The sequence below is a fragment of the Monomorium pharaonis genome, chromosome 9 (genome assembly GCF_013373865.1).
Source record: "Monomorium pharaonis isolate MP-MQ-018 chromosome 9, ASM1337386v2, whole genome shotgun sequence".
Taxonomy (NCBI): Eukaryota; Metazoa; Arthropoda; class Insecta; order Hymenoptera; family Formicidae; genus Monomorium; species Monomorium pharaonis.
This window is the reverse complement of record NC_050475.1, coordinates 20,842,011-20,854,829: the sequence shown is the minus strand read 5'-3', so window position 1 is coordinate 20,854,829 and position 12,819 is coordinate 20,842,011. Positions and strand designations below refer to the sequence as shown.

Genomic DNA, 12,819 nt, shown 5'->3' with positions numbered 1-12,819 from the left:
TTAACTCGAGCTTACTCTACCATAGATCTATTTTCCGCGTGCGTGTGTCAGCACGCGCGGATAATCTAATGTCGAAGTGCGCCGGCAGAAGTGCAATCTTCCGTGAAAAAAAGTTCGCGGATCATTTCTCGTTCTACGTCAGATCTTCATTTCTTAAACGCGACAAGCAAGTCTATCTTTGTAATCGGTTAATGTCTTGGATTAATCAAATTGGAACTGTTCAAGTGACTAACACCGAACATATTTAATTATCTCATCTACGCTCCACTTTATATTAATAAAAAAAAAGAAATATATATAAAAGTTTATACATATTTATGTAAGAAATAGTGGTAAAAGCGATATTCTTAAAGAAATATTTTAAAATCGAAAATCTCAGCTTTCAAATCTCTTCAAGCTTTTTCCTCGGTGGCGCTTCTACACTATGTGGTATCATTTGAAAGTCGGTTGTGGAAAATTGATAAAAAGCTTCAACTCTGTGTGGAGTCAAAAAATTCCTTTTCAGCTTTTTCTAAAAGTGTAGAATCTTTTCTCTAAAATTTTAAAAATTAAGCCATGACTTTTTCTTCGCAAGTTACAATGTATTTACATTTATAATGTTTATTAGTAAATTTATTATTTTATAATTTTACATAAATATTATTTTCTTATAATATTACTTGTGCGCAAAGTTTCATTGAATTTACTCAAATTAGTTGCCCTAGTTCTATAACAAGCAGTATCATGTTTACGAGCAGAAAATGTACGTTTTAAATAATATAATTATTATTAGGAAAATAATATTCATTTAATAAAATGATAAAATTCATTAATAAAAGTTATTAATGTTTGCACAAAAAAACATTTTTATATTCAGAATATCTTTATTTTCAAAATAGTAAATATCAAAATAAGATAATGTGTTAAACAGACATGATTTGCTTACATGAAGAAATTTTATATAGTTTTATCAAAAATATCAAAAACATATATTCTCATTAATTAATTATAATTTTCATGAATTAAGAAAAAATAATATTAGAATAGAAAATAGCAATATTTTCAAACAAAAAATTATAATTTTATATCGTGCTCTTTAGTTCACTATTATAATACTGAAATAAAAAAATATATTTTGCTGAAATTTAATGATTATTATATTTTTTGAAGAATTAGATTATATACAAACATTTTATCGTTGTTCTATATAAGCAAGAATATAATTTCCTACTTACATATAAAATAATTATTTCAATAATTAAAAAAATTAACCCATAGTGTACTTTATTTTTATTTAGAACGATCTAAGGACACATTCTAGTAATGTATTAGTTTTCTCGCAGAACATCCTGTAGGTACGTGTGTCTCTCTTTCTCTCTATATTTTTTTTTTCAGGTAGGTACACAGAATCCGGTTGTATCTCTATCGGTGATCGATTTAACCAATTCATCGTCAGTAGCGATCACCTTGGAAGCACCCATTCACGTGGTTACGAGGTAAGCTTACAACAGTTTCCGCAACAATAATAAGCAACATTTTTGTATCTATATTAATTATCTCCAGACGCGATTTCATGATCGCCTTTAACGTATTGCTACATGCCACATTCTTACATTCGCAGTGACCACGTTCTGTACAACGTGAACTGGTGGGATGAAACACACGTGATTGCGACATGGACGAACCGCGTGCAGAATCAATCCCAGATGATGATGTACAATATATGGGGTGACGCTAAATCGATTTTATACGACGAGGAAACTAAAGGTTGGCTACGGCCGAATAAACCTATAAGAGTTGGCGATTACGCATTACTGTTACGCTTCGAGCATTCGGGCACCAGCGCCGGCAGATTTTATCATATAAACAGGTAAGATATCGCATAGATAAAAACGTTAGTATTAAATTAAAACTAACATATATATTTTTTTGTTTAATAATTATTATTTCATATATATTTAAGAAAGAAGTTATTCTTGCTTATATGTGAAACAATAAAAATTTTATTATATAAAATTTGTTCAAGTTTGCTATTTTCTTTTCGTAATTTTGCTTACATCGTATCGTTAGGTATGAATTCAAAGATGGTCAGTTTGTTACACCGATGGATCTCACGCCCGGTCCCTCCGAGGTTCGCACGATCCTGGCAGCCGATCTGCCCAGAGGCAGAGTTTACTATCTCGCCACGGCGCCGGGTAAACCGACCCAGAGGAATTTGTATTCGGTGCCTCTGGACGGAAGCCAGAGACCGACTTGCATATCCTGCAAGCTGCTTACGCTGGAAGGTAAGTCCTCGAAATCACAAATATGAGCGAGAAAGGAGCAAGTGAGAAAGAAAGGCAGAGTGTGTGTGTGTGCGAGAAAGAGCAAGAGAGAGAAATGAAAAAGGGGACATTTGGCATTTCTCATCAATTTAGACGACGAGTTTACGTTGCCCGAGAACGTAATGATCCTATCATCGCGAGAGCGTTCGGCGTCGTCGGAATATTTAAACTACGACGTCTCTCTCAGGGGGGAAATATTTTACGCAAGAGAACGCGAAAACTTCATAGTCCTTAATGTCCCGTCGTTCGTTTTATTTAGATTCGCGTGCGAAATCGTCGAACGAGGTCGAAGACTCGGAGAGACGCTTAAACGGAGGTCCCGTGTAAGTAGCGGAGAAATTTCGGGGCTCGTCGTCGACAACATTTGTCCGGGCGATAGGTACACGTTCCAATTAAAACGGAAAGTCCATCGGGAGTAATTTCATCTAACGAAAACCGCAAGTCGCGAATTCATGAATAGTTAGCACGCGAGCGCGTGCGTGTATATGTGCGTATGTGTATATGTGTGTTTGTGACAGAGAGGGGGTTGGAAGACTCGCGGGAAAGATCTACGCGAGCGGGACGATATGATGCAATCTACGGGAACTTCCGCTAGAAAATCGGCGCAATTTTCTCCCTCGCATATTTCTGCAGGCGCGCCGAAAGTTGCGCGGATTCGAATAAGAATTTCCGAATTCTCCCCCGTGGACCAGGCGCGAACTTATCTCTTTGCGCGAGCTTATCTCCTGCCGTTTGCTACGCGAAGAGGTTCCGAAAGAATTCGGCTCTTAATTCCTGCGCGAGGCGTGGAACCGGCGAGACTGAAATATTACTTTTTGCGCGAGCTTTTCGCGCGAGCCATCGGCTGCAGCTGTGCCCGCTAGACGGAGCGCTCTATTCGCGCAAGGGAGATTAATTCGTCCCGGCTTTGATCTCCGCTCGCAGGGAAAAAAAAGTCAACGTCTATTAGAGACGACCTGTACCTCGATCGAGTACAGGTACGTCCATTATGTAGCCGTTAAAATATGACGCTTGTGTCGGGATTTATTTCGAAAAGTAGAGGGTGTCGAAATTTATGTTTCCTGTTTTCTGCAACGGAGAGCTAGCGAGATACGCCCTATGTTGAATAAAATTTTTGCGCATCTTGATATTACTCGATATTTTACGTACATTATATATATAATCGACCAGATAACAAAATCGCTGTATATATATATATATATATATATATATATATATATATATATAATGACATTTTTGGTCGATTTTCCTTTAGCGTTATGAATCAAATTAAAATTTTTACATACACTAATAACAGTTAAAAAAATAAAATTTTTTTGCTGCACAAGTTGTAATAAGTTAAAGTTTTCTTCTTCGTTTTATTCTTTGCAACTGGTTTCTGGACTAAAATTCGAATATTCGTGACCAAAATATTTTTGCCGTTGATTAGAAAAGAAGAAGAATAAGTCTAAGAAACTTGCAGTTTTTAAATTTTAATAACTTTTTAGTTAATATTAAACAGCTAAAATATGCTTAAATGTTCCAAGGAAACAAGTGCGTCTACGCGACCGCATCTTTCTCGAGCCAGAGATCGTATTACGCCCTCACCTGTTCCGGGCCTAATCCGACTATGGTGACGATCAACGACGCAGAAAATAAGTCGCTCTTGTTTTGGAACATTAACGAGGACGTAAGAATGATTTTGTCGCTACGACAGATTCCACAACGAAAAGATTTCAATATTACCGTGAATGGCTATGACAGTAGAGTCAGATTGCTCCTGCCGCCAGATTTCGATGAAGGCAAATCGTACCCCTTGCTGGTATTCGTGTAAGTAACTCATGTCCTTTTGATATAATAAGTAATGAAAGAAAAATATTACGAAAAGATCTGTTTTTGCTATGCTCGGGGTAAAAATAGACATCATTTTTTATAGTTTTTGAGACGAGTAATCCGGTGTTAAAATTATATCACGTCACGGAAACACATAAAAAAAGTGAGTTTCAGGGAAAAAATGGGTGACGTCGCAGTTATTTACGAGACTACGCTATATGTATTGATAGTACACAATATGATACATCATGATATTAAAAATATAGAATATTTTATGAAAATGCTACGGAAGAAGGTCGCCAATACTGGCATAAGTCTTTTAAAGTGGCATCCCATTATTTCTCGGAAAGAAAATATTGTATTTTGCGTTAATAATGATAAAACATGATTTGCTTAGATAATTAAAGAAATTAAAATTCACAATTTATACGTTTATAATGTTCAAAATATATGAAAATAATATATTAAGTTAATACATTTATAACAGTATAATATACTAAGCAATTCAAAATATCATCGATATTTAATTATTTAAAAAAATAATGTAATATCAGTATTTCTTTTTGATGTTGATATGTACTATAAAATAGTACATATCAACTACTACTAAACAATACATAATCGTTATTTAACTAGTAAAGCTGTCAATACTGTGCCAGTATTATTTATCAATGTTTATTTACCGATAAATCAACATTGGCCCGTATTTTTGATATTGATAAACTTTACCTGAGTCGTTTCGAACACATTCGTGCAAGTGCACAACCGTTGTTCCTGATATTTTTGTTATTAAAAATATAAATATAAAAATTTTTACAAGATAAATTCTTTTAACGTCAAAACGTGATGTATTACTTCAAACAATACATACAGCATAACAATCTGTTTCTGTCATGTAATTTTAATTAATATTATTGGATTGCATGTCTCAAAAAACTATAAGAAATAATGTTTATTTTACTTTTTTCGAGTACAACAGAAATATACTTTTCTGAAAAACATCCTTTTCTGCTACAATAAAAATATCTGCCATTTCTCTACATGAAATAGTTCATCTAGAGAGATTTGTTTATATTTTTACGTTCAACAACAAAATTTTTTAATCGACAAAGACAGATAAAGATAGAAAATGCAACTTGAACAAAATAAAATTTGACGTGTATATTAGACAATAACATCAGTTTTATTATAAGGTATGTATATATATATATATTTTTTTTATTGCTTATCATGCATTGCACTATATGGTTGATTAGAAGACAAATGTAAGTAAATATGACTTTTTTATGACGTTTTGTGTGTAGATTTGATAAAATAAAAAAATTTTATACTGCAACAATAAAATAACAGAAGGAAAGCGATATTTTGCATAACAAACGTTTTGCAAACTGTATAGGTTTAATTAAACCTACAGTTCTCTGATGTTTATAATAATCGCAAATTTGACTGTATATTTTTTGGGAACAATTAATGTTTTTTTTATAATTCTATTCATTTTTCATCATTTTACTATATTTAATTTTAGATCTGAGCATTAATGTTTAATGTTTATATATAGTTAATTGTGGCTACGGTGCAATTATAGAATCGGTGTCACGCTATGATTGATCAGCACGCCAAAAGATTGCAATCTCCATTTAAAATTGTACCGTTGATCGGGTCTGTTTGCTTGGCCGATTCATGCCGAGGCTTTTGCCGCGATTGATTACCTTTAATGACCCTCGTTCACTTTTCCCTTCTTTTTTAAGCAAGCATTTGCGATATGTATCGAGCGCTCCACCTACTTAGAAATTCATGCTACTCATTTGTAGCTCAGTGCTGAATAAAATCGAACACATCTCCCTCGATATTACTCGACATTATAAAAACTGAAAGCTACTCTTTGAAATCGCGTTTTCACTTAACATTTCCAACAAAACGTTGAACCCGCAGCTATGCCGGCCCGAACTCGGTCAGGATCATCGACGATGCTAAAATCGGATACGAGCATTATCTTACGACTAACCGAAAAGTGGTCTGCGTGTGGATCGATGCGCGAGGGTCCGCCTTTAAGGGCAGCAAAATGCTCTTCGAGATATATCGGAAGATGGGCACCGTAGAGGTTGAAGACACGATAGCCATCACTGCGTGAGTAATGTGAATGTGATCGAAAATTGCTTCGTTTCCTAGGTAGCAAATGTCGCTCCGAAAATGAGAATCTTGTCGCCCGCCTTGTAGAATTTTACAGAAACGATACAAGTGGATCGACGCAAACAGGACTGGCATATATGGCTGGAGTTACGGCGGCTTCACCACTGGCATGGTGATGGCGCAGGATGTTAACTCTGTCTTCAAGTGTGGCATATCCATCGCACCTGTGACCTCCTGGATTTATTATGGTAATTAAAAGAGAAGACTGGCTGTTCAATTTCTTGTAATGTTACATTGGAAAACAAAATCTGGTTAGACTTCCAAGTATTAGTTAATAAATTATTTTATTTATTATATTGAGACGTGCTATTCTCTCTCTCTCAGAGCTATCAATCAATCAGCCATAAATCAACGGCTAAAATTAATAAAATGTTTCAAAACAGCAATAAGTTAATTATTTCCAATCAAATTGAATTAATCACAATACAACGATTTATTTTAATCCATTTATTATTTAAAAAATGTAATTAATTATTGCCTCGGATTCATTTCAAAATAATTAAAGAATTTTAATCATTCATTATAATCAAAAACTAAATTTTTAGTTTATAAATAATTATTAACTTTATCCAACATTGTCCTTTAATAATCATTGTAAGATTCGTTACAGATTCCATCTATACGGAACGATACATGGGACTGCCAACTCCAGAGGACAACCTCCACGGTTACAATCGCACAGATCTCTCGCAACGAACGAACGGAATACGCGGCAAAAAATACATGCTGATACACGGTAGCGCGGACGACAATGTGCACTACCAGCAGGCGATGATGCTTGCCAAGGCGTTGGAGCATAATGACATCCTGTTTGAACAGATCACGTACACGGACGAGGCGCACTCCCTCGAAAGGGTATCTCCTCATCTCTATCACACAATGGATAAATTTTGGGGCGAATGCTTTAGATGGGAGAGCCGCTGATCAGACTCGTCAAAGAGAAAATTAGCCTTCACGATTACAAACTTTTCCGCGTTGTACATCAGATCTTTACGACACGAGAAAACGCAATTGATGTGAACTAAGAATTATTGAAGACTCATCTTGAACTTATTCGAAGTTAACCCTTGATTTGTTTTACATTAATTTGACGTAAAAGCGAATCTTAACTAATATTAATGGCATTAAAGTGCTTATTGTTAAGACTAAGGGCGGGCTATTCTCGAATAGTTTGCCTTGACCTAATCTTGAAAATCGATGGTAGAGGTGGAAAATATTGTAAGTAAATTATGGAGCAATGTTTTGCTTTTTATTAGCAGTTCACATAAATATAAAAATATATTGTTTAGAAGAAAACTTCAAGCCAACATATAAATTTGAATACAATTTGGAAATCTTCTTATAATTTTTAGAAGGTTAATCATCATACAAATAAATTTAAAAAGTTTTGTGATTTTAATATTTCCTATTGATGCCATTAAAATATTTAAATGGATTGGTTTGATTATATATAGACTTTTTATAAGAAAGGGGTAATTATTTATGTTATACATAACATATTATTTATGTTATACGTGCATGTACGTTGTTAATTTTTTTTTCACATTTGTTTCATTGATCTCGATAGCGAAGCTCTACCAAAGAAACTTTTTGCCTGTAAATAATATACAAAAGTTCCTGTTACTATTTAGTGCCCAAATATGAATTGCAATTAATAAAAAAAAAAAAAAAAACTCTAGAATGATAAACTTATTTTTTCGCCTCGAACGTCTGAAATACTGAATTATAAATGTACCACATTCTTTCCTAAGTGTTCTGCATTGAACTGAAATCAATATGTGCTATATATATATATATATATATATATATATATATATATATATATATATATATATATAATGGAACTTTTATATATTTTAAGATTTTTTAAAATATCTCTTTTTTGCTTCGATATTTTCCTACAAAAATATCAAAGTATATTCTATTCTCTTACAGAAACAAATAAAAAGTATATTTCTAAAAAATAAAAAATGCATTTTTTGTTAGAATAACATCTTATTCTATTGCCTGTATAATAATAATACAGTATCCTTATATCCTTTTACTGATGATACTATTTTTATTTTTCAGTGCAAAACTTTTAATTAATTTATCTAGTTTCAGATTTAATTATGATTTCGTGCAAAATCTGCATGCATACGTCATAGCAGCTAGAGGAGCGACAATCGTACTTATTATATGACTTTATTGCTATGTTCCACTTATGGAGATGCATTTATGTTGAAAATAAGCTTTTCTTCATAAATGTATAAATGTATTTTAACATGATGACTGCAAGTTTTAAAAGTGTCTGTTTACGATTAATTTTTTAGACTATGTCTCGATTATATTGATTACGATTATATATATTTCAAATTGTTGTCGATTATTTTAGTTAACAAATAAATTAATCGATTAATTCGTTTGATGTTGTGCCTATTTTGTAGCACAACTATTTTGAACTGCCGTATAAGCAGTTGATTTTTCATCGTAAAAATAACATATTTTGACAATTTAATTATTAAGAAGATTTGAAGTAATATGAAATATGTTATTAGTATTATTAAAAAATGGAAAGAGTTTAACAATTAAATATGAATTTATATTTTAAGAATAACAAAAATCATAACTATGTTGTCCGTAGGACACAATAAATCTCAAAACCTATCCGTCTGCTCAGTGACCTAGATATTCATATTTTCGATCAAGACAAAATAAGTTCTGTGTTTTTTTTTTACTTTGTATATATGGGACATAGTAAATATGTATAATACACTATTCTTTCGTCTCATTCCTTTAATCGTTGACGATTATATTTTTGCTCATTACCTGTCCAACTGGATCTCAATTCGGACAAAATAATTGTAGAGAAAATTTCTATCATTCTATCAATCGTGTCCACGAACCCCTTTTGTATGTTGAAGATGAGTGAATTTTCGAGGCAACTTGGCTCGCTGACCTGGAATCTTCGACAGTCGGGGAGAAAAATGTTTGTTCAAATCGGGGCGAGTTTTCGTGGACTTCATGACTCTTCTCGGTCAGTAAAGATTAAGATGGTTCTCGGATATTTGATTTGGGCCTTCAATTTTAAATTGTTAGTTTCGATACTGCTTTTGTAATCGCTACTTGTGTAGTATATAAAAACACCGCACAGAATGAATTATTTTGCTAGAGTATGTAAAAATTTGAACAGTCCAATAAAATTTTTTTTACGCGCGCGCGCGTGTGTATGTTCTATTTTGGTGTATCTATTACATTGTAATATTACTCGCATAGCCCGATTCTGTGCTACTTGCAATTTATTCAATTGCGTTTCTCCCATACCTACCAGTAGAGACCAAGAAAGACCGGGAGAGACCGGGAGAGACGGGGAGAGATCGGGAGAAACGGGTAGAGACTGGGAGAGATGGGGAGAGACGGGGGGAAAAGAGAGAGAGAGAGAGAGAGGGGGAGAGAGAGAGATCTAAAAATAATTATTTTGGAGTATTAAAGTTATCTTGTTTTACTTTTTTATAAAATTGTTCTAATCTGAAGATACATAAGTATTCCACAACAAAATAGTTTTAATGATTTGTAAAATTTTTTTACTACTTGGAAAAAGATTTTAAAAGTATATTTATTATTATATTAGTAGGATTTTTTGTGGTTATCTATTAAAAATCTTCTTTCCATGCGATACCGTTGATTTTCGCGAGAATATCTTCTTCAATCATACCTTTTTTGCAGTACCTTTGCCCGCGTTTATGGCGTCACATTGTAGAATGCATCACTAATATTCCTTTTATTAACAGATTTCAATAATAAAATCAGACGTACTCTTCTTAATTGCTCATACACGATGATGTGTAATAGGGACGCGCCCCGCTCACGTAATAGCGTTAAAGACAGCGAGATCGATATTTCTATTCTCTCATATGTTTGCGTCAAGTTAGATCGCCATGATTGCAAGGAAATAATATTAACGATTAATGACGTCGAATATCCACCTCGATGAGAATTGAAGTGAGACCTCTCATCTATGTTATCACACGTACACACCGACAGCTTAAACGACGCTTTAATAGCCGAAGAACATCGTGAAGGTTGCCTTGGCACGCGAGCTTACTGTAGGTAGTCAGATTGTGATTTAGATATGCTCTGGAAATTATTCTCTTTCGATAAGGTTGAATTTCGCGGCCGTCGGATAAACTTCTGGTCTTAAGTTCACGGTTGAAAACAATCGAAACTCGAAACGATGAACTGATTGATCGATTAACTAATAATACGTATTTTATACTTTAAGAATAGATTCTGGTGTAAGAAAAAAAAAAACAAGTGACCTTTATGAATTTTTATTTTTTTAGGAAACTATTAATAATATTTGAATAAATTTTTGGGGAATATAAAGGGAATAAAGAAGAATTTTCAACTACAAAAAATTAAAAAAACTTATATTCTAAGAAACGTAATATTAAATAAATATAAATTTTTTGTGTACCGTTTCGTACAGCGAAAGAAAAACCTTTTTCTCGACAAAAAGTTGACTATGCATATTACATAATGAAAAGATGTTATAAATAAACCATAAAATTAAAATAATAAGGGTATAAGTAATCCCTAGAAAAGTTTATAACAAATTGAATAAACTTTGAACGCAGTTCGATTTATTAGTTTTATCGTGCATCAGTTTAATCAAGTGATTTTATTACAAATTTATTCAAATATAATAAATAAAAAAAAATTTTCTATAGTTTGAGAGAATCCAGCTTTATATTCCCCAAAATTTATTCAGCTACCATTAGTTTTCTAAATAAATTCACTAAACAATCGTCTCTTTTTTTTTACTTGTTACATCAGAATCTAGAATCCTTCCTTTGATATTCTGTTCTACTTAATTGATGGGAGCATTAAAAGTATAGAAGAGAAAATGCACCGAGTACACGGTCCTGGCTGAAAGTAGCCGGAAAGTTCAATTACAAGGAATGCGAAATAACCCGAACGAGACGAAACGCGAGATGAAAGAAGCTTGAATCTATGAACGATGCAGTATCTAGGTGCGGAATTGTCAGGAAAATCGATTCGCGCGCCGCATTAGGGAGAAGAGTCGTCTTTAAGATTGAATTGTTGGAGGAAAGAGGAAACTATACGCGCGGCGAGACCGCGGCTCGGCCGAGTATAGTTCCTTTCCTCTGAACAAAAGGGAGGCCTATTTCTCGGGCTGTACCGGATGGTGGAATCTGCGACAGTGCTCGTCGGGGGAAGAATCGTCGAGGGAGATGTTTAAAGCGCGCTGGCCATTGTCGGCCGCGCGCGAGCAAGTTCCTCGACGAGCAAAAACAATACCACACGTGCGCCGCGCCGTCATCGAGCCGCCGTCATCGTCATCGTGCCGCCGCCTTTTCAGCTCGTTCGTATAAATGTTATCGGCGGATAACGATCTTCGGTAGGTTCGCGGGACGGAATAGCGCGCGCGAGAGCCCAACTGCCGACGGGACGGCAACCCTTTTCCGCCGGCCGGAAAGTTTCTGAAGGAAACGAGACGGGCGGACCGTGACGCAGTTGGGAAGTGGGCGGGCGAGCGGAGCGAAGCGACAAACTGATTTGATACTCCACGGAGATAATTTCATTCCGTTTTATTTAATAATAGCGAAACGAAGAGTAGCTTCTTCTCGGTTACTTGATACTTCACGGGGGATCTCGATCACGGCGAGAGGTGTGTATATAATGAGGATAAAAATTATGTACGATAGTCCGTCTAAGATTTTTTCGCAAAATTACCGAGGAACGAAGATAAAGTGCAGTTTAATCGAATACGTGCAAACAAGTTCAATATAAAAGTTGCAACCAGAAATTAGTTTTAACATAAATACGAAATGTTTTCTGCTGTGCACTACCTGTACTTCGCATTAGTGGCACTCGGTGAGACTGCGAACGAGATCTCCCCCGTGATCTATCATCCGAATGGCATTCATAGAAAGTGAAGAACCGTGGCAGATTCGGATGATAGGCGATCACGCGTCTATGGCACGTTCATCCTGCTATTGAAGAATTCTGTTACCATAAAAGCGTATTGCGCGTTGGCGCGCTTTCGAATAACGTCACCGTGGGTGTGATCGGCGAACGAACGACAGGTGAAAGAGAAAGAGAGAGAGAGAGAGAGAGAGAGAGAGAGAGAGAGAGAGAGAGAGATGTCATTTTTTATCTATATTTGCAACACATGCCAATGGCTTTTGCGGGAAAAAAATCAATTGTAAAGCGGAAGTGTCAAAGCCGTTCGGAATACGGAACGCACGATTCGCCTATTGTTTTTTCGTTTAGCAACACGGTTCTGACAAAAGTTGTTTCGATGTAAACGCAGGTATCATCACGCGCTTCCTCTCGTTTTACAGAGAAATCTCGCGAACGTTAAGGGCTCGTGTCTGATGCTACGCCAGATAAATAAACTGTTAATTTAAACTTGATCAGCGTCGATTGTTTAGCTCGATTGTTTCGGCGAAAGAATCACAACCGGTGATTTTAATGTGTTACCGCGGTCGTGAATGCTGCCCTCATTTTT

The 12,819-nt window shown here is 34.9% G+C and overlaps 1 protein-coding gene across 7 annotated transcripts in view; it reads left to right on the top strand.

Annotated features, from left to right (window-relative positions):
• The window catches only part of LOC105835356 (venom dipeptidyl peptidase 4), a 38,466-nt gene extending 30,487 nt beyond the window's left edge, over positions 1-7,979 (top strand). For 4 of the 7 annotated variants that reach the window (XM_028193400.2, XM_028193401.2, XM_028193404.2 and 1 more), the window contains 8 exons: positions 1,375-1,475; positions 1,601-1,849; positions 2,050-2,264; positions 3,830-4,112; positions 5,372-5,380; positions 6,048-6,242; positions 6,333-6,493; positions 6,916-7,979. In XM_028193400.2, the coding sequence (XP_028049201.2) occupies positions 1,375-1,475; positions 1,601-1,849; positions 2,050-2,264; positions 3,830-4,112; positions 5,372-5,380; positions 6,048-6,242; positions 6,333-6,493; positions 6,916-7,229 (1,527 nt within the window). In that variant the 3' untranslated portion in view covers positions 7,230-7,979. Of the gene's footprint in view, positions 1-1,374; positions 1,476-1,600; positions 1,850-2,049; positions 2,265-3,829; positions 4,113-5,371; positions 5,381-6,047; positions 6,243-6,332; positions 6,494-6,904 lie in introns of all 7 variants that reach the window. The other 3 variants (XM_012678541.3, XM_012678543.3, XM_028193403.2) reach the window with 2 other exon arrangements.
• Positions 7,980-12,819: the final 4,840 nt, after the last annotated feature.